The 26199-nt window shown below is 41.9% G+C and overlaps 9 protein-coding genes across 11 annotated transcripts; 8 read left to right on the top strand and 1 right to left on the bottom strand.

Annotated features, from left to right (window-relative positions):
* The first annotated feature begins 1902 nt into the window (after nucleotides 1-1902).
* Nucleotides 1903-4508, top strand: LOC145707973 (uncharacterized). Its single transcript, XM_081785572.1, has 7 exons — nucleotides 1903-2157; nucleotides 2238-2306; nucleotides 2351-2451; nucleotides 2538-2603; nucleotides 2694-2922; nucleotides 3020-3183; nucleotides 4478-4508. Exons 1-7 carry the CDS (start codon nucleotides 1930-1932, stop codon nucleotides 4479-4481), a joined length of 861 nt encoding a protein of 286 aa, XP_081641698.1. The 5' UTR covers nucleotides 1903-1929; the 3' UTR covers nucleotides 4482-4508.
* Nucleotides 4509-5820: 1312 nt separating this feature from the next.
* Nucleotides 5821-8169, top strand: LOC145707969 (equilibrative nucleoside transporter 2-like). Its single transcript, XM_081785568.1, has 9 exons — nucleotides 5821-5973; nucleotides 6016-6121; nucleotides 6161-6253; nucleotides 6295-6468; nucleotides 6532-6943; nucleotides 6986-7087; nucleotides 7164-7258; nucleotides 7302-7482; nucleotides 7525-8169. The coding sequence occupies exons 1-9, from the start codon at nucleotides 5918-5920 to the stop codon at nucleotides 7662-7664; spliced, it is 1359 nt and encodes a 452-aa protein (XP_081641694.1). The 5' UTR covers nucleotides 5821-5917; the 3' UTR covers nucleotides 7665-8169.
* A 989-nt stretch (nucleotides 8170-9158) lies between these two features.
* Nucleotides 9159-10654, top strand: LOC145707971 (microspherule protein 1-like). The gene is made up of 6 exons (XM_081785571.1): nucleotides 9159-9286; nucleotides 9329-9562; nucleotides 9602-9751; nucleotides 9828-10266; nucleotides 10314-10468; nucleotides 10512-10654. Exons 1-6 carry the CDS (start codon nucleotides 9176-9178, stop codon nucleotides 10599-10601), a joined length of 1179 nt encoding a protein of 392 aa, XP_081641697.1. The 5' UTR covers nucleotides 9159-9175; the 3' UTR covers nucleotides 10602-10654.
* Nucleotides 10608-11452, top strand: LOC145707975 (60S ribosome subunit biogenesis protein NIP7 homolog). Its single transcript, XM_081785574.1, has 4 exons — nucleotides 10608-10762; nucleotides 10806-11061; nucleotides 11113-11236; nucleotides 11314-11452. The coding sequence occupies exons 1-4, from the start codon at nucleotides 10701-10703 to the stop codon at nucleotides 11415-11417; spliced, it is 546 nt and encodes a 181-aa protein (XP_081641700.1). The 5' UTR covers nucleotides 10608-10700; the 3' UTR covers nucleotides 11418-11452.
* On the top strand, nucleotides 11453-12915 carry LOC145707970 (flotillin-1-like). Its single transcript, XM_081785569.1, has 4 exons — nucleotides 11453-11732; nucleotides 11777-12615; nucleotides 12664-12762; nucleotides 12810-12915. The coding sequence occupies exons 1-4, from the start codon at nucleotides 11480-11482 to the stop codon at nucleotides 12879-12881; spliced, it is 1263 nt and encodes a 420-aa protein (XP_081641695.1). The 5' UTR covers nucleotides 11453-11479; the 3' UTR covers nucleotides 12882-12915.
* A 437-nt stretch (nucleotides 12916-13352) lies between these two features.
* Nucleotides 13353-15971, top strand: LOC145707968 (E3 ubiquitin-protein ligase SMURF2-like). The gene is given in 11 exon segments (XM_081785567.1): nucleotides 13353-13433; nucleotides 13567-13938; nucleotides 14057-14098; nucleotides 14142-14260; nucleotides 14263-14321; nucleotides 14360-14550; nucleotides 14656-14914; nucleotides 14958-15038; nucleotides 15081-15287; nucleotides 15332-15537; nucleotides 15580-15971. Coding segments are annotated over 11 exon segments (1911 nt in total). The 5' UTR covers nucleotides 13353-13380; the 3' UTR covers nucleotides 15902-15971.
* Nucleotides 15972-15991: 20 nt separating this feature from the next.
* On the top strand, nucleotides 15992-22296 carry LOC145707967 (la-related protein 1B-like). 3 transcript variants are annotated; one of them, XM_081785565.1, is made up of 18 exons: nucleotides 15992-16095; nucleotides 16138-16255; nucleotides 16303-16406; nucleotides 16450-16570; nucleotides 16616-16855; nucleotides 16920-17107; nucleotides 17170-17387; nucleotides 17436-17581; nucleotides 17626-17828; nucleotides 17868-17978; nucleotides 18025-18202; nucleotides 18248-18537; nucleotides 18702-18866; nucleotides 19005-19291; nucleotides 19338-19498; nucleotides 19544-19748; nucleotides 19822-20083; nucleotides 20172-22296. In XM_081785565.1, exons 1-17 carry the CDS (start codon nucleotides 16078-16080, stop codon nucleotides 20075-20077), a joined length of 3009 nt encoding a protein of 1002 aa, XP_081641691.1. In that variant the 5' UTR covers nucleotides 15992-16077; the 3' UTR covers nucleotides 20078-20083; nucleotides 20172-22296. The 3 variants fall into 3 exon arrangements, with proteins under 3 accessions (XP_081641691.1, XP_081641692.1, XP_081641690.1); XM_081785566.1 differs by having other exon boundaries at nucleotides 18245-18537; nucleotides 19011-19291; XM_081785564.1 differs by having other exon boundaries at nucleotides 18245-18537.
* LOC145707974 (uncharacterized) lies at nucleotides 22290-23341 on the top strand. The gene is made up of 6 exons (XM_081785573.1): nucleotides 22290-22398; nucleotides 22440-22632; nucleotides 22676-22746; nucleotides 22791-22882; nucleotides 22928-23095; nucleotides 23137-23341. The coding sequence occupies exons 1-6, from the start codon at nucleotides 22338-22340 to the stop codon at nucleotides 23194-23196; spliced, it is 645 nt and encodes a 214-aa protein (XP_081641699.1). The 5' UTR covers nucleotides 22290-22337; the 3' UTR covers nucleotides 23197-23341.
* Nucleotides 23342-24081: 740 nt separating this feature from the next.
* Nucleotides 24082-25580, bottom strand: LOC145709251 (neuropeptides B/W receptor type 2-like). Its single transcript, XM_081786929.1, has 9 exons — nucleotides 25528-25580; nucleotides 25232-25484; nucleotides 24918-25097; nucleotides 24762-24877; nucleotides 24595-24719; nucleotides 24490-24550; nucleotides 24350-24446; nucleotides 24214-24308; nucleotides 24082-24163 (listed from the first exon to the last, which is right to left on the bottom strand). The coding sequence occupies exons 1-9, from the start codon at nucleotides 25560-25562 to the stop codon at nucleotides 24082-24084; spliced, it is 1044 nt and encodes a 347-aa protein (XP_081643055.1). The 5' UTR covers nucleotides 25563-25580.
* Between the last annotated feature and the right edge of the window lie 619 nt (nucleotides 25581-26199).

Below are 26199 nucleotides of genomic sequence, written 5' to 3'. Positions count from 1 at the left end.
CCTATACGACAAGAGCGTGTAGGACTAGGATCGACAAGTCCCACCCGACACCCGATCGAAACCCGACGTTTTTGTCGGGTTTTTGTTGGATTCTGCCGACCCTACAAAAACCCGACGCTGAAATTCTGGCGACCCTACAAAATCGGGTTTTTATAGGGTCATTTATCGGATTTTTGTAGGGTATTTTCGTCGGGTTTCTCTTCGGATCTACTCATCAGTTTGATTAAAGATAGTACCCGAAATTCTGTTAGCCAAAAATTCTGTCTAGTTTCGCCGATTTGGATTCATTTAACTTGATTCAACTTTAGGGGAGACACTGAATTGTGCCGCCCTGCGCCGCTCTGCGCCGCCCTGCGCCGCCCAGCGTCGCCCGGTCTCGCCGGATCCGAAGATATTTGTCTTTCAAAAGCGGGAAATTTAGATTTTCATGTCAACTTAGTTATTCTGACATATTTATAGTGTCTTAAAATTAAAAAAAAGGTAAACCTATAATTTAGGGTGCAAGTAGAGTAATTCTCAACCAAAGTCAGATTTTGGCATAAAATCACTAATTAATTGAGCACGCGACGGGCCAGAGGCCCTTACGCGCGCATTTTCTGGTAGAGAACTCATTGGGTTGGCGGGGCCCAACTCTCGCTCTTGTTCAGGATTGTTTCTTAGGTCATGGTTGGGGCGGATGATAGCCGGATGGTTTCGGACCGGGCGACGCTGGGCGGCGCAGGGCGGCACAATTCAGTACCCCCCAACTTTAGTGTTGTGCAAACCCGACAAGAACCCGACAAAGACCCGATAAAAACCCGAAAAATACCCTACAAAAACCCGAAAAATACCCTACAAAAATCCGATAAAAACCCGACAAAAACCCGACGAAAACCCGACAAAAACCCGATCGGAAAAATCAGACTTCAAGGAAATCCGACGAAAACCCGATCCGGATTTCGGGGCATTTGTCGATCCTAGGTGTAGGAGATCCCAGAAGAGGGATGCGACTCACAAACGTCCCTGTGAAAGGGCAGAGCATGAAGAAGGTTATTTGGCGCTCTCGCCCTTTCATGGTAAGCACCAAGCCGAGAATGCGAAGAAAAAACGCCCGCGAGGGCGTCTTGGACTTGGTGCAGGACCACTACTGCTCGACCAGGACTAGATCCGACTTTCACGTCCGTAAAGGTCGAGCAGTTTAGAGTGTGTAAGGTCAACTCGTCCTTACACACTAAACAATTCGGAAAACGAATCCGGGAGTGAATCAGAATGGCGAGCCGGTTTCGACAATCAACTTCTTGACAAGCGTCGGGAAGCGTCATTACAATTGGATCAAATCCAACAGAAGATGACACATCGTGAATTCGATTCTTACCTGAAACTGGAAGAAAAGGGAAGAATCAGCGAAAATCCGACTGAGGTAGGTTTTCAACTTTACACTCCCCGTTTTTTTTCTCAAATTGAAGTTGCCTTGAGAATCTCGTTTTTTGATCGTTCACGGAACAAGATTCTTACGGCGCTTTACAATGGTCGTATTTTCCTGCAAATTTATATATCTATCGGGATGTTACAGTTGAAAATCTACCTATATTCATTCCAATTGGACGAAACCGGCACAGAAGAAGATGACTTCGAAAAACGAAGACGCATCCCGCCTTACTTGAGAAATAATTCTCTCTGACTCATCTATAAAGCAAAAGAGATGATCGCTTCTCTCACGATTCGTTATACGAAGACGTCGAAAAATATATATTTCAAAATGAAATATCTGTTCCTATAACTTTACTCCACAAGTCCGTTAAATCACAATTATCTCTTAAAGAGACTCCTCAATAAATGTTACTTTTTTCAAAAAAAAATATCTGTGTCTTTTCTTTGTCGTGTAGTTTGTAGGTTAGCGTGTATGAATAGAAAGCGAGGTAGTACTCAGGTGATGAAAATAGACTGAAGATGTCGCGGCGTGTGTCGAAACTATCGTCAGGCTTCTTTCGGCAGTCACACGCTCCGGATGTCGAAATCGAATCTGACGAGGAGCCGGAGATGTCCTCTCAGGCGGAGATGGAAGTAGAAGAAGCGCCTGCTGAGAAGAAGCTACAACAGGCAAAAGAGTACATTCAAAGCATTCGTGCTCAAATTAGCGAGGAAAATGATATTGACGGCCAAATTCTGATGGATAAGATTCGGTTCCACCGGAGTCTTCTCAAAAGAAATATTGTTTCTTTTGCTTTTTTAATGAGTATTGTGGAACCTAAGTTAACCAAGAGCAGGAAGGTCGTCTAATGCGCGCTACTGCCGAGGAATTGCAACAGCGCTTGCAAGGATGTAAGGTGAACGCATTGTTTGTGCAACTGTTTATCATGTTTGCCCTTAGATCGAAACGAAGTTGGCGAAAAACGGACACAAAAAAGCGCCAACGTGTGTTATATTCGCCCCAAAGAGCGCACACATCTACAGCGCGTGCAAAGACGGAAGGCGAGGGGCTTGATCTAATCTCATGTGATTGATTTTGATTCCCGGGTTCAGCACTTTTTTGAAATCAACGTCGAGCCCCTTTGAAGTTTGTTTAAGTGGTCAATACATTCCATTCAGCAGATGAAAAGGGTTTCGTCAGCATATAGTCTAAGGTAGTGTGGTAGAACACAATCAAAGAGATATAAATATCTCTCGAGGAACCTTTTTGTCTATTTGTGTAGAATTTAAAGAGCTTTATTCAGAAAGAATGCAACGGACGTCGAAGGTCACGATTGCTCGATCCTTGCACTTGCTGTCAGTAGCTCTGGAACTTTAGTAGCTTCGGGCGATGAGAAAGGGAAAATTAATCTATGGAGCGATGCGCTTAAATTCCTTCACAAATTTGAGCAGCACAAAAGCGCCATTACTGGACTTGCATTCAGAAGAAATGCTCCAGAAATGTACTCCTGTTCCGTCGACAAAACTGTCAAAGTGAGCTTTTCTAGTTGTAGCCGCGTAATTCCTACGCAAATGTTAACTCTTCTCTCTTTTAACTTTGAACTGGCGCACGTTTGACGTTTTTTCGCAGGTTTGGGACACTGATAGTCGGAGTTATATCGAGACGCTGTTTGGGCATCAAGATACAGTCCAGGCAATCGACGCGAACACTCGAGAACGGGCAATTACAGCGGGCGGAAGAGATAATACAATTCGCATTTTCAAAATCCCAGAAGAGACGCAGCTCGTCTACCGGTAAGTGGAAATTCCACTATTTGAATCGACTGGCAATCTTCTCATGCAGCAGTTTTAATTAATGACGCGCCAACTTATCGATAGAGGGCTTTTCCAACAATTTCTAGTCTCTCCCAGCAGCGGGTAGACTAATGAGCATTCTTCTCAATCAGACCACCTTAGCAAAGTTATTTCATTCGCGCACTTCAGTTCTCATGCATCGCAATCCTTCCAAAAAAGGAGAAACTGCGTATTCTCTACTAGGCCACGTAAGAAAGGAATTCCAAAGCGTCGAAGGCAGCGCAATAAAGTACCGTATCTTTGGCACAGGCTCTCTGTTTTGAACGACTGCCAAGGTTCGATGAAGTCGAAGGTGACTAAGCGGAAATGTATAAATAAGTACGAGCACTGTTGGTTGACTTGCTCGTGCCAAATACGTATTTATACAGTAATGCTCTGTCGGTGTTCGATTACTTTCTCTCTGTGGGTTCTGACTTTTCGCTGTTTTCGCTTTCTGTGCTGGTACTAATATTTTTTACGAGAAATTAATTATTTTTTTCGTAGCGCGATAGCGACACTACAAAATAACTTTACGAGAGCCGGCATCATCGGATATGGCCTCCTAATAAAAAATCTAGCCAAATCAATAAAAATAATGATTTTCATGGCAGGTACAACAATATTGCCAGTCCCTTCGATGCGAAACTCTCACGTAAAACTCCCAAACCAACCGCTTCAGTCGCCGTTTTTATTTCTTTCAGCTGAACAAGCAAAGTTTTATGGCAAAGTATTTGTCCTCTTAAATTTTTAGTCTCTGTTTGCTTTTACGCAATCAAGAGGAATTAGACCTTGCTCCCTGTCTGACATACTGAATTCCTAGTTAGCGATCAGAAAAGATTTCGTTTCTCTCATTGTTTACTTGGCTTGTTATTTGAATAACAAATATCTAAAACTCTTCTCTTTCAAAAGCCCTGTTACTAATTCGTAGAGGTGCCCTCAGCCATGCTTTTGCAAAAATTGAAAGTGAACCTAAAAGTTGCATAATGTCCATTTTTGTTGATTTTTGAGAGATTTGTGCGTTAATTCCGGAGAAGTCCAACAAAGGTATTGATTTATTTTTGATGACTGAAATAGCTTGAGCTGAAGCTTTCTGTTGTGACTACTTCTGTGGTCTGGTTAAGGTGCACGAAGCAGGTGTTAATAGTTCGAGGCTGTCGACCTTTGACTCACTTTTTCGCAAAGTCGACAGAAGCAAGAGATTTTTACTATCTTCTTCTATTTCCGGCTGCTCCAATTCTACTTCTAAATCGACAAGTTAAGGGGTCATCACGGCAGTATCGACTGCGTTGCCTTGCTGAACGACGTTTATTTTGTATCAGGGGGCGACGATGGAGCGATTAACTTCTGGTCGACTAAACGAAAAAAGCCAATTTGCGTTATGCGTAATGCTCATGCGGTAAGTTTCCCTTCCCATTGTCCTTATAAATACAAGTACCGGAAACTATCGTTTTCCTCGAAAATGAATTCTCACTTACCTATCTTAGATTCTCAATTAACAAAAAGGAAAATGAGTTGTCGCGCCTTTTCCTAAATATAAAAATGAGCAGGGATTATAAATTTTTGTAGTCCATTTGAATAGTTTCGGTACTAACTTTGTCGAGCTATTAAATTTATTTTCGTATTTATTAAAAAGTTTGGTAGAGAAATTTTTTTCAGGGAGCATGGGTCACTGCCTTAGGAGCTATTATCAACTCTGATAGCTTCGTCTCTGGTGGTTGTGATGGATTTATACGAGTATGGATGATGACGGAAGACAGGAAACGAATTCAACAGTTGACGGCCATTGAAATGGTAAACCTTTATGACCAAAGTCAACTCTAAATTTGGAAATTTCGAATCCAGACTGTATTTTATGCAAGCGCATGGGTTTATGCAATGAGAACGTAGAGGATATTATCAGTTAATAAATGACGCGCTTAGGGTGGAGTGATAAATGCTGTGCGCATTTCGACGGACGCCAAAACCATCGTCGCCGCAGTTGCACAAGAGAACAGGCACGGGATGCAGCTTTTTCAGAACTTTGGGCTACTTGCGCGTGTTGCATCTAACATGCTCACGGTCGAATAATGAAAGATTTTTGGTATTTTCATTTCCCATGCTTTCCCCATTAGTAATATCAAACGCGCAGCCAATTTTTTGTTTTTATGGTCAGGTCCTACTCATAGAACAAGATTTTCATTGAAAGAAATTTGATTTTCACCTGAGTGAGCTCAATAATACTACTAACAATACCACCGAGACAGGGGCGAAAAACAAATTCAATGATCTAAGCTTAGTTAAGTGATATCACCGGACAGTTTATCTGTCCCGTCTGGAGTGATTTCAAGAGATCAAGTGTAAAATATAAATAATTCTCGGTTTCGTCAATTGCGGAAACTGCTGTGTCCAGCAAAATATCAGTCAGAGACAATTAATTGGTTACAAAGTCGGTCAGTTGTGTATGATGCCGTCTGTAACTTGGGGTAATTGTTTTCGGGCTCATCCCGTATGTCAGACTTGGCCGGTGGCACACCACGAAAGGGGTAAGAAACGCGATCGCCGTTATAAAAATGAACGAAGAAGTGGTCAGCTCATCAGAAGAGGAGAGCGAGGAGGAAGATTCCACGTCTGACAGTGACTGTTCAGAATGATATTCGCTGATCAAATATATTGATCCGAAAAAACTGATAAAGATAAATTTTCAGAGAGCTCGAGCATGGCACAACAAGAATCGGCTCCCGGGTTTATCCGCTTCTGTTTCTTCATTCTTGGGTAACGATATCCGACCAAATTTATTAAACATTCCACCACTAGGATGGGGACCCTTCTTCCCTGGAATTTTTTTATCACACCCTTCGATTTTTGGATGCACAAACTAAAAATTAACTACACTGAAACAGGAGTAAATGGAACAGAACAGGTATGAACAATGAAATCTCAATTATTAACTGGCTTTCAGGATCAAACCTATCAGGATTTCTGGCAGGCTACCATGGGCCTGGCGACAATGTCGACCAATTTCGTGATGTGCTTTGTGACAACTCTGGCTATGGTAATTTTGGATTTTTGAAAGCAAGACTACTTCTTCTATAGAACAGAATATCTCGAAACTCGCGTTTTGTTGTCCCTCTGATTGGAATAGCAATCTGTTTCACCATTGCTGCAGTTTACACAAAGCTGGACAAACCACCAGGACAGTTTTTCGCTGAGACGATGGTCAATGTAATCATCATCACCGTCTTTTGTGCCATTCTTCAAGCTTCACTCGTAAGTGAATCTTTCACTGTTCAAAGCATCGAAATTCTAGCTTCAAATAATGTTTCTTTCTAGTTTGGCCACGGAGGAGAAGTGGGCGATGTCATGCCCTCTATCATGGGTGGTCAAGGAGTTGGAGGTATTGCCGCGTCTGTCGTTGACATTTTCTGCAAGTTGGTCTTCAAAGATGATGTGGTCCAGGCTGCGTCGCTCTTCTTCGTCATTCCTGCCGTATTCATGGTGATCACCGTAGCTATCTACTTGTATATGCAACGTCTTCCATCTTATCAAGAGCGTCTTGCTCCTAAAGAAGAGATTGTTCTCAAACAAGAAGGCGAAGAAGAAAAGGAGGGCCTCGTAAAGAAGGAACAGGAACAATTAGCGAGCAGCGAGCCTGAAGCCACTCTCTTTAGCGTTATTATGGACCTCCAAAATGGCGTAGCGAAATACATGTTTTGCGTGTTTTTCGCTTTCGTCGTAACCTTAGGTATCGTATAATGAGAGAGACCTTGATTCAGCGGGTTCTTAGGTTGCTTCCCAGCAGTAGTTGTCACGATCAAACCTGCTAACTACGTACCAGATGAAGATAATCCGAATTTGTTCTACGATAAATTATTCACTACCATCGTAGGAAAGGTTCACTCATAAACACAAGGTTGACAATACCTCTTTACAAAAATGAAAATTGAAATTGTACCTCTCTCAAGTTTTCTTCCTCTTTAACGTAGCCGACACAATTGGTCGAGTTAGTTCTGAATGGATCACTCGTCCAGGCAAGCTTCAGTTCATCAAGCCGGATCAGGTTATTATCCACTTTCCGTCCTTATCTCATCTCATATCATTAGCCTAACCGACTCGTTCTTTTTTCATTGAGCAGAATCATCTTCATCATTTTGTTCGTCAAATGCAACGTTTTCGTCGACGCTGTTGGAGATACCCGCTCAGAGCCCTGGTTCAAGAGTGACATCGCTTTTTGTCTGATTATGCTTCTCTTCGGAATCACAAATGGAATGGTTTCGAGTATAGGTGAGTGTTCTTTGGATTGACGAGTTATCAAATTCAATTTAGCGATGGCATACGCTCCAGAAGTTGCTCCTCTCAAGGTTCGAGAACAAGTCGGCGGCACGATGGGCACTGTCTTGGTAGCTGGCCTCTTCGGCGGTGCATGCCTTGCGTTTCCCCTCACAAGTTTCGCAAAGTCGATATAGACGAGTTTTTCGATCGCTGCGTGCTGGAGGCCATCCCTTCAAACAAAAATGCTAAATTGGGCGCCACACATTTGGTACTCCACAATTTTCAAATAGCTGCCAACAACTTCTCAATTGATCTCAGTCACGTTGCATTTATCAACTACATCACTACGTACTACCCTAAAACTGTACTGCATATCGTTTCCCTATCCGATTTCTCTTCAATTTAACGACAAATTACACAAACACTACCCCACTCCACTTGAAACCCAGTCGGATGAAAATCTCCGAAAAGATCGGAAATGGTCGCTTTTATATCTAGTATGAAGGCAATACGCTTTATTTATTTCTTTTTTGGATTCCTATCTTGTAACTCACCTGACAAAATTCATCTTCCCACATCATGTCAATATCAATAAAGTTCTCATGTACAAGCCCCTATCTCCCCCACGCCCCTCGTCTCAAAGCTCACCTTTTCTCGATCTATCTCATACTAACCCATATACTTACTTATTTTGTTAAAGATATAGAAATTAAAAAAAAAAAACGATGCTAAATGGAAGCGTCAATCATATTGTTTTCTTGGTGCCTATCTGATCCGTTTGATTTTTCGTGTTTATACATTTTCGATTTAAAAGAGGGGAAGTTTATCTATCCCTTACATGTTTATTTAATTTAATAACGTATGATTCGTTACAATATCATTTGTACTATTTTCGATAGGATGTTTTATAATAAAGTGTCGTGGACGAACTTTTATTAAGAGACGGTCATATACTAATATAAGATACTTATACCATTTCAGATGTAAGGGATCGCTCACGATATTTTACTTTCTTGTATTATTTAATAAATGCTAATGTTCTTAGTTGCCAAGCCTAGACTCACAAGATGCATATCTCAATCTCATCTGCGTCTAACTGTAATTACTCATTTATTTGCCCATATAGAACAAAATACGTAATTGAATACCTCCGTTTCTCTTTGAGCGCAGTTTTAGGTCTTTTTGATTGCCCTGCTAGGATAAAGGACAAACTGCGTAGGTCTCCCTGCATTTGAGAGTATAGAGATAGCTAAGAGTGGTTTCTCGTGAATCATCGAAAGTTTCTGCTAGAAGTGAAGCTCCGCTGAATTGCTGAATGATAGTTTTAGAGCCCCATTTCAAATTTGCAAGCTTGATCATCTCGTTCTCGTCAAAAAAGTCACTAATTTACTAGTGACGCTTTCCTCGTCGAATCCCTATTATTTATCTACTAAAGACCTCTATCTGAACTTAAAATACTTCCTGACACATGCTCATTTTCAGTTCCAGCCGTAGGAGTTGAACAATAAAATACTGTATTAAAATATGACAACAAGTGTTGCGCGAAATCTGAATGATAAGTCTACCTTCTTCACACTGCGTGTAAAAAGTGCGTTGTTTCTGAATGTTCCTGAATGTGATTGAACGAGCTAACCCTCAATCTCCACTCTATTCGAAAAGAGAATTACCTGGAAAAATTTTTTCAGAGTCTGATCTAGGTCAGACAATGCCAAAGAAAGACCGAGAGCGGACATCAAAGAGGGAAAAAAAGAGTGAGAAGCAAGAATTCGTCGTCGAAAGGATCGAGCAGCGGTGGCAGGCTGAAGACGATCTAAAAGTGAGAAGCGTTCCTGGTCAAGCTTGTAAAATTTGTTCTTAGCTAAAGATTGCTATCGAGCAGTTGCACGATCTTGAATTGGTTCATAATGCCGTTACTTTTTCCTGTTACTTTACCTTGTCGGAAATCGAAGATAGGTGGCGAAAATTGCTTACGGGGAAAAATGTAGCCGCCGCGGCGAGTTCTGAAATATCAGCTCTCAGTCTCAACGCGTTCAAGAAGGCTGTGAAAGAGAGCTGTTTATTTTCGGAAAAGGAGAACGAAATTATTATTGAAGTAAGATGTCTGATTAGGTCCTCGCTAATAGATGTTTAGGAGATCGGCGCAATCAAGGATCCTTCGCTCGGTTACTTTGCTAGGTTTTTGAATTCGAATGCTGCCCGTTTCCACAGCTGTCGTACGCCAGCGTCCCTTTACGAGCAATGGAAATTGCTTTACAAATATCGATTGCACAATGACCAAACGGTAAGAAAATGCAGGAATCGATCATTCTTCAGGATCCCTGCTGCGGACAAAGAGCTCTTTTTTATACAAATTTCAGTTACCTCATCCGTCGATGAGCCTTCAACATCAGGATGTGCTCACTCTGGACCTGGATTTGAACGAGATCGACTATGAGACGCACCATCGTTTGCGACAGCAGCGTGCCGAAATGCAAAAGATGCACGAAATTCTCAACACAATGGAATTGATTCAGAAGTATAAAGAAGAAGAAAAAGAGAAAGTTAAGTCTGCAGCAAACGGAAATAAAAGCCCTTGCGACTGTCCCCGTCCTGCCGCAGAAAATGGCCGCAGAAGGCCCTGTGCCTGCCGTCCCCCTGCCACCGCTGTCCCCGCAGATGAAGCCCCAAATACATTACCTGCCATTCCCCGAAAAAATACAGAAAGCTCTCCTGACAAACTCAAAAAGTATTGCGCTCACATCTACGGAGATTTTACCTCTTTTTATTTCCCCGATGAACTCGATCAGATAACAATAGGTTTGTAGAACAATGCCAATAAAAAATTTTTATCAATTTCTCCCTAGGGCGGGGAGATGTTGATGTCGATCTAACGAAGGAAATCGGTTCTTCTCGCGTTAACAGGCGGCAGTGTTTGATAAGCAAATCTGTCGAAAAATCGAAAAATGTTTTCCTTCTGAGAAATTGCGGAGACCGACCTGTTATTGTCGACGGCTTGCAGGCAAGTTTCATCATATCCTTCGCACCTCAATAAAGTTTTTTAGATTGGGCCTAATGCAACAAGCTGGCTGTCGTATAATTCGCTGATCCAAGTCCAGACCGTGAATTTAATATTTAGAAGGCTAGATTACTAAAAACTGTCTGGGACTTGAATTCTTCCGTCATATCATTGCCACATGGAAGTCGACATAGGAATAATTCACGTGTTCTATTCAGAATTATCTTGAACAGAAATGCGTCCTCTGCATGGCGATGAAACCAAGGCTTTCTTTGAAAAATTGGCAAACTACATCGGGTAAATTTTAACTAGCCTTTCCGATGATTGAGCAATATTTTAGAAGCGAGAATATAAAGCGTCTGTTAGAGCGATCGGATGGAAAATACCAGTTTATTTTGCACAAAGAGCGAGTCTACTACGCCTCGGAAGATATTGTAAAGAAGGCAGGAAGTTGCGCGCGCGAGAACCTGATCTCTGTCGGTGTCTGTTTTGGTAAATTCACGAAAACGAAGAAATTTCGCCTACAGATAACAGCTCTCGACTATCTCGCCCCATACGCGCAGTTCAAGGTGTGGCTCAAAGCCAGCAGTGAACAGGTAGAAAACATTTTTTACGATTGATTGATTTAATGACGTATATATTTTCAGAGCTTCCTCTATGGGAACCACGTGTTAAAATCAGGACTTGGTCGAGTGACAGAGAATACGGATCAGTATCAAGGAGTCGTTGTCTACACGATGAATGATGTTCCGCTTGGATTCGGGGTTGCAGGAATGTTTATGATTCGTAATTAGATGATGCGCTGGTAAATTACCATTGTAATTTGACTTTTCGTAAACCGTCAAAAGCAAAGAACACGAGTGAAATCAGAAAGGCCGATCCCATGAATATTGTGGTCTTTCATCAGGCCGATATTGGAGAGTACATCAGAGCGGAAGACACGTTGATCTAATGAATGAATAAAGAATGAAAACTGCCTCGTATGAACTGCCTAAACATTTCAATTCATTCAGAATGGGCTTCGAAACATGTGGTCCAAACGAAGCGATGGTCGTGTCCGGATGCGGCAAGTCTGAGCCTGAGACGATTTGTGGTGGTCGAGCATGGGTGTGGCCTATCTTCCAGAAAGTCCAGCGCCTCTCACTCAATGCGATGACCTTACAAATCAAGTCGGTTTCTGTGAACACCAAGCAAGGTGTTCCGATTTCCTGCATCGGTATCGCCCAGATCAAAATCGGATCAGAAGACAAGGACCTACTAAATAGAGGTTTGTCCACTGCCAATCAAAAAAGGTCTAAATATCTCTCCTAGCATGCATGCATTTTTTGGGAAAGAACGAAGAAGAAATCCGCCATATTGCCTTGGAAACAATGGAAGGTCATCAACGCGCTATTATGGGTACGATGACAGTGGAAGAGATTTACCAAGATCGAAAGTCTTTCTCTGAACAAGTGTTCGAGGTGTCTATCACTGATATGCACACAATGGGGATCACAGTCGTCTCCTACACCCTCAAGGATATTCATGACAACCACGAGTATCTTGCGTCTCTCGGCCGAGGCCAAACAGCGTTAGTCAAACGAGACGCACGAAAAGGTGAAGCAGAGGCGAAAATGAACTCGGCGATCAAGAACTCGCACGCGGAGAAAGAACGAATGGAGTCCAAGTACCAAAACGACACGGCGATTGCCCAGTCAAAACGGGACTTTGACTTGCGGAAGGCACAGAATGATCAAGAAATCCAGACGCAGAAGGCCATTTCCGACTTGGCTACGAAGCTTCAGGAAGCGTTGACTCGACAACAAGTGAAGGACGCTGAAATGCAGGTCAAAATGATCGAGCGAAAGCGACAGATTGAGCTGCAGGATCAGGAGATACTTCGCAAGCAAAAAGAACTTGAAGCACGAGTCAAGAAGCCTGCAGAAGCCGAAAAGTATAAGCTTGAAGTGGAAGCTGAAGCTACTCGTCTTCGAATGGTTCTGGAAGCAGAAGCAGAGGCTGAGCAATTGCGATTGCAGGGTGAAGCCCGGGCGTACGCTATCCAAGAGAAGGCCAAGGCCGAAGCCGACCAGATGAGAAAGAAGGCAGCTGCGTGGAACAAATACAAAGACGCTGCTATCGTCGACATGGTTTTGGAAACTCTTCCAAAGGTAATCCTGAAAATGTTAATTCGATTATAACGGCTGACCTCTTTATAGATTGCCGAAGAAGTGGCTGCTCCTTTGGCCCAGACAGGAAAGATCACGATGGTCTCAACTGGAAATGGCGAAATCGGTGCTTCAAGACTCACTGGCGAGGTAAACAAATTTTTCCAAAGCAAGAATAATGATTGTTTTAAATTCAGATTCTTGACGTGGTCACCCGTCTACCACAAGTCGTGGAGTCGATGACAGGACACAAACTTGCAAGTTATTAGCTGCCTTTACAGCGCGGGTCACAAACAAATTAAGCTACTAATTGAAAGCGTACGTGCTTCAGAAATCACAGTTTGAGGCTATGTAAACGCTAGCAATTTTGGCTTATCTTTTAAGTTGCCCAGTTGTTCACAGCTTAACAGCGTTTCCTTTCTTATCTTCAATTTATTCATTGCTCTACTGACCTTACCAAGGTTACTCTCAACGGGCTTGAGTTGTGATGTTTTCCCATTGTGGTAAACCTTACCAGCTCTCACCGGTTGAAAGTATCCTTATCTTCAACTTTCACGAATTCTTCTCAACATTGCTCTCCTTCCAGCTCTTACCTCAGATTATTAACTACTCATATCTTTTCTTATACACATTGAAAATGGGATGTGTACTGCCACATGTAATAAATATATTCAAAAAAATCTGACCTATTTTTTCTTTCCCTAGTTTCCTTAAACAAGGTCTGCTCTAACTCAGACATTGATAACAAGGGTTTACCTAGAACATGGAATGGATAACATACGCATCCGATTGTCGATAAAACAAGTCAAGGGCTTGAAGAGCTCTCTATTCAGTATGGGTTGAGCGTGGGCACGACTTTCTATTTTGGAAACAAAACACACCATGTAGAACTTCAGCGAAACAAATCAACGCTATTTATATATAATAGTAGATTGTTATTCAACAATGTTCAACCATCGTAAAGAGCAAGCCATCGGTCTTCTGTCGTATAGCAATCGATGGGAAAAACTTGTCGGTTCAGACGAAAAACGTGGCGGAGAACGATGCGCCTAAATTCAACCAGGACTTCGATCTGTCCATTTCAAAGCGAGATGGTTTGACAGTGGAAGTGATTGACTACAAGCGAAAGAAAGTGCTCGGTGGAACGCATCTCTCTTCGGCTAAAATCGAGCGGTTAAAGCAACAAGGGGGAGTCCAGAGTCTCAGCTTGCGAAACCCGAAAGATCAAGCCAATAGCGGCGTTGTTTATTTAGAGGTTAACTCGCGTGCCCCACGCCGTCCCTCAGCACCCGCAGAGGCACGTTCACGGCCGCAGCATGATCAGGAAGCAGTTGAAATTCCAAAATAAAAGAAATCTGTGCTGTCTTTGTATAAGAAATTGCTTTTTGGCCTACAAGCTTGCGGCTATTTTAATTCGCTGTCTATTTTTCAACTCATAAAAGGATTACTTCCGCCGTGATATAATCCATGGACCGCCGCTGCCAAAGTATGAGAATCACATAAAATAATATCAGTAGATGATTCTTAAGACATTATGAAAGAAGAGTCACAAACAAAGGACAAGTGTTTTGGTTGAACCACAATACTGGACAGAAGACTTGGCACGATCCACGATTTCCGCGGAGGCGTGTCCAATCTGAAGGACCGCTTCCCCTGGCTGGGAGATCAGAACACTTGACAATGGTCGTCCTTATTACATTAATCACGAGGTTTTCCGGCTATTTTGAGCATAAATCTTATATGTTAGACCGAGACAACTCAATATACAGACCCCCGTTTGGAACAACCTTTAACTCCACGCTCGCCAGCATCAGCTCCGGCTGCTGCATCGTTTGGCGTCCGGTTGCAATCAAAGCTATATCACCTGCGTTCCGAATTGAGCCGAACTTTTCATCGTTCTGCAGACAAGGGGAATCCTGCGCTAAAAATATCACTTAGGCACTTGTTTTCAGCGTTTCTGTTTTCGTCCCTAGCCTCGTTTTATTATAAATTATAATTTGCAATAGATATAATATCTATTCATTTTGAAAAACATATCTCAAGACGAGAAGATGTCTTTGAGTCTTCTTACCGAGCTATCTTCGCATGCCCCGCAAATCTTCTCCACAGTCGCCTGTACATCACTTTCGATAAAGAAATTGGCATTGACTATGGCGGTGTCGCCCGAGAATGGCTCTACTTACTCTCGAAGCAAATGTTCTCGCCAGATTACGGGCTTTTCGAGTATGTTACTGATGATGACTATCTTCTGCAGTTGAGTCCGATATCGTCCGCTAATCCTGACCACTTAAACTACTTCAAGGTAATTGAGCCTTTCAAACGAGATTTATCGCTGTTAATTTTAGTTCATCGGACGCGTGCTTGGCATCGCTATTTTCCACGGGCACTACATCGATGCTGCTTTTTCTCCTATCATTTACAAACAAGTACCCATTGTCAATTTTTTTCTTTCACTAATGATTTGTTAGCTCCTTTCGCTGCCACTGTCGCTTGAAGATCTGAAAGGGGTAGATGATGACCTTCATAAAAATCTCTCTTGGATCCTTGAAAACGATGTCGTCGAAAATGGCCTTGGTGATCAGCCTTTTACAGTCGACTGGGATGTGCTTGGCGAACAGAAAACTGCGAATCTATGCCCCGATGGTGATAAAATTACTCTCACCGAGCTAAATAAGGTGACTGAACCCTTTTTCGAACCCATCACTAAGTAATCTTCTAGCGAGACTATGTTGCACTTTACGTGGCGTGGCGTCTATCACGTGATACTGAGCAGCAGCTGCAAGCGCTCAAGAGTGGACTCTTTGAAATAGTTCCTTCAAGTTTCTTGTGCGTTTTCGACTCACGAGAGCTCGAACTAGTCCTTTGCGGCTTAGCCTCCATCGATGTTGATGACTGGCAGCGCAACACTAAATACGGACACCTAACGTAAGTACTCTTCCCTCTATATTCTCTTTTAAGCCCTTTCAGCGCGGACTCTGAGCTCGTTACATGGTTCTGGACTATTGTGCGTTCCATGGACGACGTGAATCGCGCGCGTCTTCTTCAATTTTGCACAGGCAGCTCGCGGGTACCTGTCGCAGGCTTCAAAAACCTTCGTGGTGCAACAAATAAAGATTCCAATTCTGTACGACCTTTCAGCCTTGTCCTTATTGAGGGGTCTCCTGATCTCCTTCCTAAAGCTCATACTTGTTTCAATCGCCTTGACATTCCGATTTACGAATCACGTGAACAATTCTCCGAAAAACTTCACTTTGCAATTAACGAAACTATCGGCTTCCATGATAAATAATTTTCTTCTTTTCTTTTCGCTCTTTTTCGCTGGATACCTGAATGCCTGATCGCGTGTTTCTTTTCTCCGATTGCTTTAAATTTTGTTCATTTTAAGATAATTATGATCGGATCAAATAACCAATAATTCATTTTGAAAGAACGCAGAACACACTCCCAAGTTGTGTTTATTCCAAAATGAGTTCAAGCCCGAAGGTACGTTCACTTTCTGCTTTTAAATTTCAAAACTTCAATCAGACGTCTACGCCGCCACCTCAGGAAGTAGAGGAAGGTTGGAACGAAGTTGTTGAAAAGAAAAAGATCGACAAGAGACAACCAGCCGCTACTGCGAGCTCACAAGAAAAGAAGAAGTCAGGTAACTTCTAAGTCCTCAGCTGCTTTCTGATAATTGTCTTTTATCAGCTCGTAAAAGACCAAATCGACGTCGCCCTGGTCGAGGTGGTGACAAAAAGGCTGACGCTAATGCCGACTCAAAGACTTCGAAAGCTGAAGAAGTTGGCACAAAGGTATCATTATAAAAAATATAATGCCTGATCCTTTGCCTTCTAGTCTGATGAGGTTGACTCTCAAGGCAGTGAAAAGAGCCAACCAGAGCCAGTGAAGGTTAAAGAAACCATTCTAATACCAGCTCCACCTCCAACAAAGTCTGCATGGGGGTCAGCTCCTGCAGGTATGAGATTTATATGAGTTTTCAGGTTCTTAGCGAATCTTTTAGTAACGAAAGCTAATACGCCCTTACCTGTCAAAGCAGCGACGCCGCTGCCGGTAAAGAAAGAAACCCCAGCCGCTGCAAAGGAAAATAAAACTGCACCAAAGCCGAATCAGGCGCCGAAAAAGGTTATTGAACCTAAGAAAGAGGCACCGAAGGAAGCTGCTGCACAGAAAGCTGCGAAACCTGCACCTAAAGTGGAAGCACCAGCTTCAGCTGCCAAGGGCTGGGCAAAGATTGAAAAAGGTAAAAAGACACTTGCGTTAATGTCTTTTACTGAAATCTCTACTTATTCTAATTGTCTGCTTAGTTGATCCTCAAGCGAACTCACCCGAGTGGCCGACAGTCGAAGAAGCTAAAAACGTAAAAAGCGATGGTGAAGGCGCCAAGCCAGAGCCAAAGCGCGCAGAAAAGCCTCTTGCCGATAAAACAAATGCAGAGACAAAAGCTCCTACCGAAAAGAAACCCTCAGAAGATCGACGAAAGGATCGCCCAAAGGTCTCAAAAATTGTGAATTAACATGTTTATATTTTTGATAGGGATTCACAATATTATTTTAGAAAAATCAAAGACAGTCGATCGATGTCACTTCGAACAACTCGAGACCGAGGGGCAAGAAGGAAACTAACGGCGAGAGCAAGGACGCCAAAAGAGGTGCGGAAAACAAGAGAGCTCGACGGCCAAGAAAGGGGCCAAGTAGCAAGCCGAGAGATCCTAAAATCGCTGTCGCTCCGTATGCTGGCGGTTATGACCCCAACATGTGGTACAATCAAGAAGGGTACGTCGAATCGTCTAAATTTGAGAAATTGATTATCAATATTTTTAGATATCAAGCGGTCGGTGGCTATCCTCATTACGAGGGCTACTACCCAGTCTCTACTCCAGAGCCTCCACTCGTAACAGAAGAGGACATCAAGCTCTCTCTCATCAAACAGATTGAATACTACTTTTCGGACGCAAATTTGGCTAAAGGTGCAATAAGATCAGCCCTGAAACGTGTTTTACTCTGAGTTAAGACTACTGGATTCGTAAAAAAATGAACGAGGATGGCTGCTTGCCCGTAACAACCATAGCAGACTTCAAGCGTGTTCGCGAACTAACTAACGGCGTGTCGAACCGACTCTCTTTCATTGAAAGCTCTCTTGTTGGCTCCAAAGAACTCGAGGTCATCGGAGTTGCCGGCAAGAAAATGATTCGCTCTCGACAAGCTCCTACCAAGGTTGAATCGCTTTTTTTAATCTGCTTCACGTCTCTTTAGTGGGTTATTAACAAAGACGAAAGTACCGTGAAGAATATTCCAGACTCGTTGCTTCCTGCTAGTGCAAGCTCTGTCGAAGTTTTAGGACAGCCGAACGAGACATCCAAAAAAGTATGTTTAAATATCTGATAACAGGACCAATAATCTTTATTTGAAGGCATCGAAGAAAAGCGCAAAGAATGAAAAAGCGAATACCCGTTCAGAAGAGAAAGTCAAAAGCCAATGGAATATCAACGCTCAAGAATTCGTTCCAAAAGCGCCTATTCCATCAAGTGGCGCTGCAGATACTCCCGTTACAGAGACATTTGACGAAGCTTTAGCAGCTGCCAAAAACCGTAAGCATAACTTTGTCAAACATTCTTACCTTTCATTGTTAGAAGACGCTGACGACGATAGCGACGTTGATGAAGGATGGCTAGTAGCGAAAAATAAGCGACTCGGCCGGGCAAGTGAATCGCAAGGCGGAAAGTCCGTGACACCCACTGAAACAAGCCGTCCTACGAACGACTTTGCGAAGCCAAAGCCAGAGCTCGACGAGCTTGACTTCAAATTCGACCAAGAGGACTCCGACGAGGATCTCCCTGAAAACAACGACTACAATAGTGAAAGCGATGACGAAACCGCTAATATCCCCGACGAAGAACTCAGCCATGTTGTCATTATCGCCAAGGTAACGTCTCTAGAATGTTTTCATTGTCACATGTTTGGGTCCCATGTCTCGTTAGTTTGAGGAGATTGTGAATCCTTTTTTTATTTTGAACTCGCTGAAAATGACGCGCCCGAACAAAGTGATGACGGCACGAATTTCAGGATCTCGCTCATCATAAATTTCAGACACCCCCGCAGAAAGTTCGCAGCGTCAATGAACGAACCGCTGATCCCAAGAACCGAAAGAAATACAATGCTGAACAAGCGCGTATTATTTCGGACGGTATCTTTATGATGGAGCGCGCAAAGTGGGCTAATCATCTCAACAATGAAGACGACCAGAACTCCAAGGTGCGTGCAAAACGCTGATAAATAACTTTCATTTCTTTATATATTGTGAATTAAATAATCTACGAGCATAAGTCTGTTACTTTTTCGAGCAAACGCCTATTGCTATTCTCATGGCTTTCTAAATGATGATATTCGTAGATCAAGGATCTTCCGGCGGAGGAATTTGACGAGAAAAAACGTCAGATTGACGGAACAGCTTCACCCTCGCCCTCTACACAGCCTCCTCCGACAGCAGCAAAAGCTGTTACGCCAACTGGCTCCAAAACGCCACGAGCGATTCCAACAACGCCCAGCAAAAGCAATACCCAGGCTCCGAGATGGTACCCTCTGGCAGACAAAGACAAGAAGAAGAAGGAAGCGAAGCCTGGTCTCAAGAAAAAGCTCTCGCATTTGAACCCGGAATTCGAAGAAGAAGAAGTCGGATGGTGAAATACCTAAATCGAGTATCACGTCTATTACATACAACTTTAGGTACTTCGATATAAGACCGCATTTGAATACAAGAAGTCGCCAGACCTCAATGTGCGAAGACTTGCCGTCTGAGCTCAAGGGTCAGGAAGCAGACACCAACACGCCTCAGTCGATCCCTGCCTTTACAAACCCTGACTCTCATAATCTACTCAAAGAAAAAGGTTTGTGCCGTCATCGATACTCAAAAATCTTACATCGGGCTTTAGGATTTATTCAACAGCCCTACCTCAAGTACCAATCGAACTGTTTGACCGAGCGCGTGGAACAGGGCGCGGGTGAGTCTAAAGAAATGAAGACGCTCTTCCGCTTCTGGAGCTTCTTCCTTCGCGACAACTTCAACAAAGGAATGTATGAAGAGTTCAGACGCAATGCCTTATCAGATGCCAGAGAAGCCACAACTCCACATGCTAGGTAAGAGTTCATTAAAGTTTGAATTCATAAAAGAGAGTTATCATATTCTTGATGTAAGTAACTAAATTTTCAGATACGGAATCGAGAGTCTTTTCCGATTCTACTCTTATGGTCTTGAGAAAAAGTTCCGATTAGAAGTGTACAAACACTTCCAGGCAGACACCCTCGAAGATTACAAGAACGGCCAACTCTACGGTTTGGAGAAATTCTGGGCGTTTTTGAGATACTCGGGGCGCACTGACCAAGGCATCAATCCTGAACTTAAAGCTATCCTCGCCAAATACAAAAGCATCGATGATTTCCGTGTTCTTCAGTCCAAAGAAAAATAAACTACCGTTAGTATTCATGCTATTTAGTATAGATGTTTTCAGCAGTTTATGCAGTTAGTGATTGTTGTCAATATTTATTAACTCGAGTCGTTAGACTGGCCTGATTCAACTCGAGATTGCTGAAACGATCCGTCCGTGAAAATTAAACTTTCTCCATTGCGTTTACTGTTTGGCCCTTATATATAAAGCTAAATAACCATAATTATAAGTTGTATATTTGGGAAAATAGTTGTATCTCCTTTTTAACGTGTCAGCACTACATCGTGCTTTTATTATTATTATATTTCTGATGCTACCCAAAAAGTTCTCACGATTACAAATACGTAGGCTGTTCACATATGCGTTTAATTTACTTTTCTTACTGTGCTTGGGGGTTAAAACCAAACATTTAAAAACATTAGGGTGGTTTGGGCTTACTGTACATTTTCTACATGCTCTAAAGGAGTTTCAAGCTAATGACGCCTATGCTAGTGACTCTAGCGACCAAGGATTAATGAATATTTTATACCAAGCTATTCGGGACATACCCGCTCGAGATTTGATTTTACGGTGGGTCCCCGCTAAGAAGCTACGCATTATCTCATAAACAGGATACTGATTACCTTTTTTCAACTTATCATGGCGTTGATAAACTAGCCATTTTAAATAGCCTATTTAGTAGAATTAATGAACTTAGCTGTTTAGGGGGGACCCGAAGTACAGTTACCGAAATAGCCACTTCGAGGAACTGCTGTTCGATGGAAAAAAGAATGAGATTTTAATTTGATATATGAATTGATCCGCAGGAGGATCTTGCTAGACACGTTCTGCTGCGAGTCTTCAGTAGATTAGATAACAGTGGAAAGCCGAGAAGTGAATTGAATGATGAGGCCCCGAATCTCGTCCCTGTTTAGCTTGGTTAAAACATTAGCTGCGAGTGCCTGTTAGACTGTTTTCAATATTACGCGCACAACGACGCTTTCGTATCAACTGGTTTGATTGGTTTCAATTAATTTATTGGTGATGTAGTCTTTTTTTAATTAAATTTTTACTTATTCTCGTTTTGTTATTTTTCTTTCGCCGCAAAATATATAAACCAAAGGACGTTTTGAGTAGATATTCGATACGGAGTCCATAGGTGTCGAATTAGAAAAACAGAAAGTTAATTTCCGTCCGTGTAGTCTCCTTGTACAGTAACCTGACTTAATCCATCTTAACTCTCCGCTTTTTGCTAATATTTTAATTTATATCGTGTTTTGTTTTTACCGGCTAAGAAATGAACTGAATGCGTTTTCCTAAATGAAAAATAGTTGGCCGAGAGCTCTCTATCTTTCTCGTTCCAATCTGAATAGCCTCATCGAAAGCCTGCTCCACGAAACAAGCTTTGATTTCCTATAAACAGAAGTTCACATTTATCCCTCTTATTTGTTACCATTATCATAATCATTATACTGCTCGTGTAGGTTGCCACGATCGCGCATTCTGAGTCCTATACAGTTCAAAATCGATATTCGATGAAAAAGGAGTGACAATTCGATCGATATGCTTGAGAAGTCCCCATTATATTCATTTTCAGAACCTTACCCTTAGATAATACGAAGGCGGAGTGCTTGTTTTCCCAGCATCATGCTCACGGGAATCACTCACGCCAAGTGTTCGCTATCCTCTTACTTTATTTATGACCTAAATTTATGTATTTTTGCTGTTTTTCCTCACGAAAAGCTCTGGCCCGCTCGTTCCTCGCTAAGAGAAAAGGGATGATAGAATTCCAAAAGCGCAGTAAGAAAATAAGTTTCTTTCTTCCAAAGCACTTCCTGAAAATGTCCAATTTCGGGAGATGCTCCGTATCTTTCGATGAGCGCGCGGGCCAGTTTCGATATCTTTTTCCATTTCAAATCATTCTTTGCCGGTTAAAATATGATGATGACTGCTTGTTGACCACTGACCTCTATGTGGCCCGAAATTCGCGGGTCGCCTTCTCACTACTTTAAATCTTACCAGCTTTGTTGAGCCGAGATCACGGCGTCCATCCTATCACCGCCTACTCGACTTTTATCTTGTGCTCTAGAATTTCTATTTTATTTTACTTTACTTTGCAAAACAACAAATATCGATAAACCGGTGGTTTTACTAAGGAGATTAGTTAGGGATAAAGTTCGTATCTTATATCTTGCGCCGCCTACCAGTAGGCTTTGCTGCGCTTATTACTGAATAAATATTTCTTCCAAATTGACTTGAAACCGTTCTCTGCACTCGTGTCTTTCAGATTTGATCGGATTCAATGCTTCATGCGATTCGGTTTATACGCCTCCCAGACTCGATGGGGATAAACATTCCACAAGGTGACAAATTCAAGACGACCAGACATCAACTCCTGTTTCAGGTCCCTCGTCGATCTTTCCGCAGCCCATCCAGCACGGAACACGCACTCGACACCTGAGCACTCGCGCCGACTACCGTTTGATTTCCGGCAAGCGTATAACTTTTCTCATGTGCGTCGTGGGCATCTGCTCAACATTGCTTCTGTGGGTGACCTCGAACTCAACAGTTCTCTTGGATTCGACAATAAGCCAGAGGTAACAGTTTGCTTGGAAGTTGAGATCAACAGTTCATTCTCAGGAACGCTATCGCGCGTGATCGCGGTCTGAGAATATTCACTTGCATCCTCTCAACAATCACAGCCGTGATAGGTTTGCCCTAAAGGAATCAAGATTTTTTAATCACTCCTTTCTAGTGAGATATCACGTGCACCGTCAGATGGCTACCTTCTCGCCGTACATTCTCTTCCTATTGTCGACGAGCACGATTCTCAGTCTCGGCAGCTTTGTAAGATCACTTTCGAAAACATAGACTGAAAACTTGCGTTTTCAGTTCAACTACGTACTCCTTGTCAACTGGTCCAAGTCTCGCGATTTCCAGAGAATCACTTTGTTCGGAACCGCCTTTTTATTCCTGTTCAACTCGCTATCTGCTTTTGTATACGTCCGTTTCGGTCGTATCGTAGCCATCATTGATCACCCGGTTCCAGCAGCAAACACTGTAAGCGCGAAGACGTCAGGTCTTTTATGACATAATTTCAGGCCCCTATCGACGATCCCCCGCCCAAATACGAGGAAGTGACGAAAATCTCTTCCTTTTAGCAAGTTTTCCACGCTTTCCACATGTCTGTACTTTCTTCAACACGGCTACATTCAAACTACCACGCAAACTATCTTCAATGCTTACAAATTTCCTCGTTAAAGTTCAATATTCCTGCAAATGTCTTCAATCTGTTTTCACTGTTAATAAATCAACTATTTAATTCAAAAATCATTCCATCTAGTGAAGGAACTCCTCAGTGTCTTTCGCTTGGAAGCGCTTTCTGATTTATAGTAGGAAGTTTATTTTTACTGGCAGACAAATTATATAATTTCCTGAAGAAAGTAGAATAAATTATTCTGAATATTCTCAAACCAAAGAGTATCGCTGCCCGTATTGGTGATCCCCAGCAACAAGTCCCTTTGTTGACCACTACTTTCTTGGCGAACATTTTGTCCACATAGAATTGGCGGATTTTTCTGACAAATGTAGGATACAAAGTGCTTTTGTCAAAGGTTTCCTTGAGAGAACCTGGTTATGCATTTTCATTATGCATGTATAACCTAGTCCCCCTACACTCAATTAAACGTCTTTAAAAAATCAAATCAAATGTTCTTGGTTGAAAAAATATTGAAGACTTTGCGCTCCAAGATTCAATCTCTTCAAGTCAGCGGGCTATGAATCGTCGTTTTTATGTATTTTATTGAAAAACAAATGTATAATATTTATGAAATCGATATTAACTTTTTGAAGAATTATCAATTTGCTTCATTATTGTACCGTCTGTTTTCTTGCTGGGAAGGTGATCTGGAGACGCGCGCAGGGCAGTGAGTTCAGTTGTATGGGAGCTTATGTGTGGGCTCTACGGAAGGTTATTTTTACAGCGGACAAAATAGACTTTTTCTGAGCTGATAATGAGCTCATGGTGGTTACCAAGAATAATCCAACTATATTATTTTAAGAAACGATCTTCCGTAGCCCAAGCTGACAACATTTGTCTTTCCAATCATATGGTGATATGATGGGACACTGATAATATATAAGAATATATAGAATGCGGTTTTAAAAAGTGGATTTACGTTGTGCTCGGAGTAAATACCAAGTGTTCATTCTCTCCAAAATAGTTTGTGCGGTGTTCCCTCATCGATACGAGTCGTATGCACAGCCAGCTACGCTAAGAATGAATTAAGCTTCTGATTATTAAGCGGCCATTACCTTTATTTTCTTCCAAACTTCATAGAGTTTTTGTTTAAATCCGTGCCCAAGAAAGGAATATAAAATCGGATTCACAGCAGAATTCGACCAGATAAGACTAGTGAAAGTAAAACGAATAAAATGATATAACTCCGACTCACGTGTTATAAACATGCTCAAATATTGAACAGGGATTGTGGTCAAGCTTGACTCCACAATAAACTGAAAATCGGTCTATTCTTTATTAATCGCAATTCCAAATTTACCTAATAAATGAAATAAATGATAAGGTGTCCAGCAAACAATATATACAACAATAAGAGTGACAATAAGAATCATCAAACGTTTCGTGCGCGTGTTTGCCGAGCGCCTTGAATCTGCTCTCGTCATACTACAAATGGTTATCTGTTTTGTCAAGTGTCGTGAAGCGCACCTAAAACTTCTCGTCCGCTCTGACGATTTCCAGATAACATAACCTATGTTCGAGTAAGAAAAAACAATACAAGTCAGTGGCAGGATAAATGTCCAACCAAATAAATGCATATTGTACTGAAAGTGAAATGTACGCATTGCTAATCTGCGTACTTACTGTTCGTTCTTCAGGCGTCATACCGCAGCGACATCGCCAACCTGTCATAACATTAGAGCCATTAATATTCGCATCAGGGCCGCACTTGGCTGCCTCTTCTTTCAACGTCCTGTTCTTGCCCCACCAATTGATGCCGCACTCGGCCTTTCGAAGGGTTTTGATGATTGAATCAGCACTACTCTTAACGAGATTTATTTAAGCATCGTTGACCCTATAGCCTGTCCATTCTCGTAAAGGAATTCACTTCTGATAAAGTTGGGATAAGCAGCTAAGAACCCAAACAACCAAACAAGTAGACAAGTTATTCCGATTACCAAGGGATTGTTACGATATTTTGATAGACGGTGCTCAAAAGGGATTTTATACATCAGAAATAGGATAAGAAGGGGAAAGCTAGAAAAGGCAAAATATAAATCCCATAGCAACATACTGTTCCTTATGACTGCCAAATACCTATCGACGGCCATTAGCATCAACATAAAGATAGAGACGAACATATTGACAAATTTTACGGAGTTATTGATAGAGCATGCTAATTTTCCAAAGACCCATTCTTTTTTCAAGTTCCTATAATTCATCAATTTATCTTAGATAAGCCAAAAGCAATTACTTGTGAATATTCATAGGAAGAAATAACAGCAACATAAAATCAGCTATTGCCAAATTAAATGCTTTTCGCGTTGAATATGAACACCTAATTTGTCTTAGGCTTTTTTCGGCTTATTTTACTAAAATCCTCGGATGAGAGTGAATAAATTCAAAGTCACAATTCAATCGAAAAAACTGTTTTTGAAAATATTCAACACTTTCCATACAAGAGCGAGCTTTTGGTTCGTAATTGACTGTCCATTCCTATAACAATAAGAACTTTTTAAGGATTTGTTCTGATAGTTTTCGCTGTAACAACACTACAGGGTTTTATCAAGTGGTCTGAATCCTTTCTCTATCAAATTAGCTGGTAGGCCAATAATAATAAATCCAATAAAAATGTAAGCCACCACTAGATCGTCGGTAAATGTGTAGTCTTCGGAGAATGCGGTGATTTCTTGAAGGTGTAGCAGGAGATAGTTGATCGAATCATTATCTAAGCCCGGGGTGTCTTTGTCCATTTATTGTTCGAAAAAGTGCTAAAATATATTCCCGAAAGTGCCACTCAGAAAATACGCCTTAGATTCAAGAAGTCATAATTGGAAGAAGCTATAAAAACGTCAACTATATGGACATTTGGTTGTCATTCTCAGATACCTTCAAAAACTCTTTTTCTCAAACGTTACTTCACAGA

This window comes from Oikopleura dioica, chromosome XSR (genome assembly GCF_907165135.1).
Source record: "Oikopleura dioica chromosome XSR, OKI2018_I68_1.0, whole genome shotgun sequence".
Classification (NCBI taxonomy): domain Eukaryota; kingdom Metazoa; phylum Chordata; class Appendicularia; order Copelata; family Oikopleuridae; genus Oikopleura; species Oikopleura dioica.
Note: the sequence above shows the minus strand (reverse complement) of the source record. Positions and strands in the feature narration are given on the sequence as shown.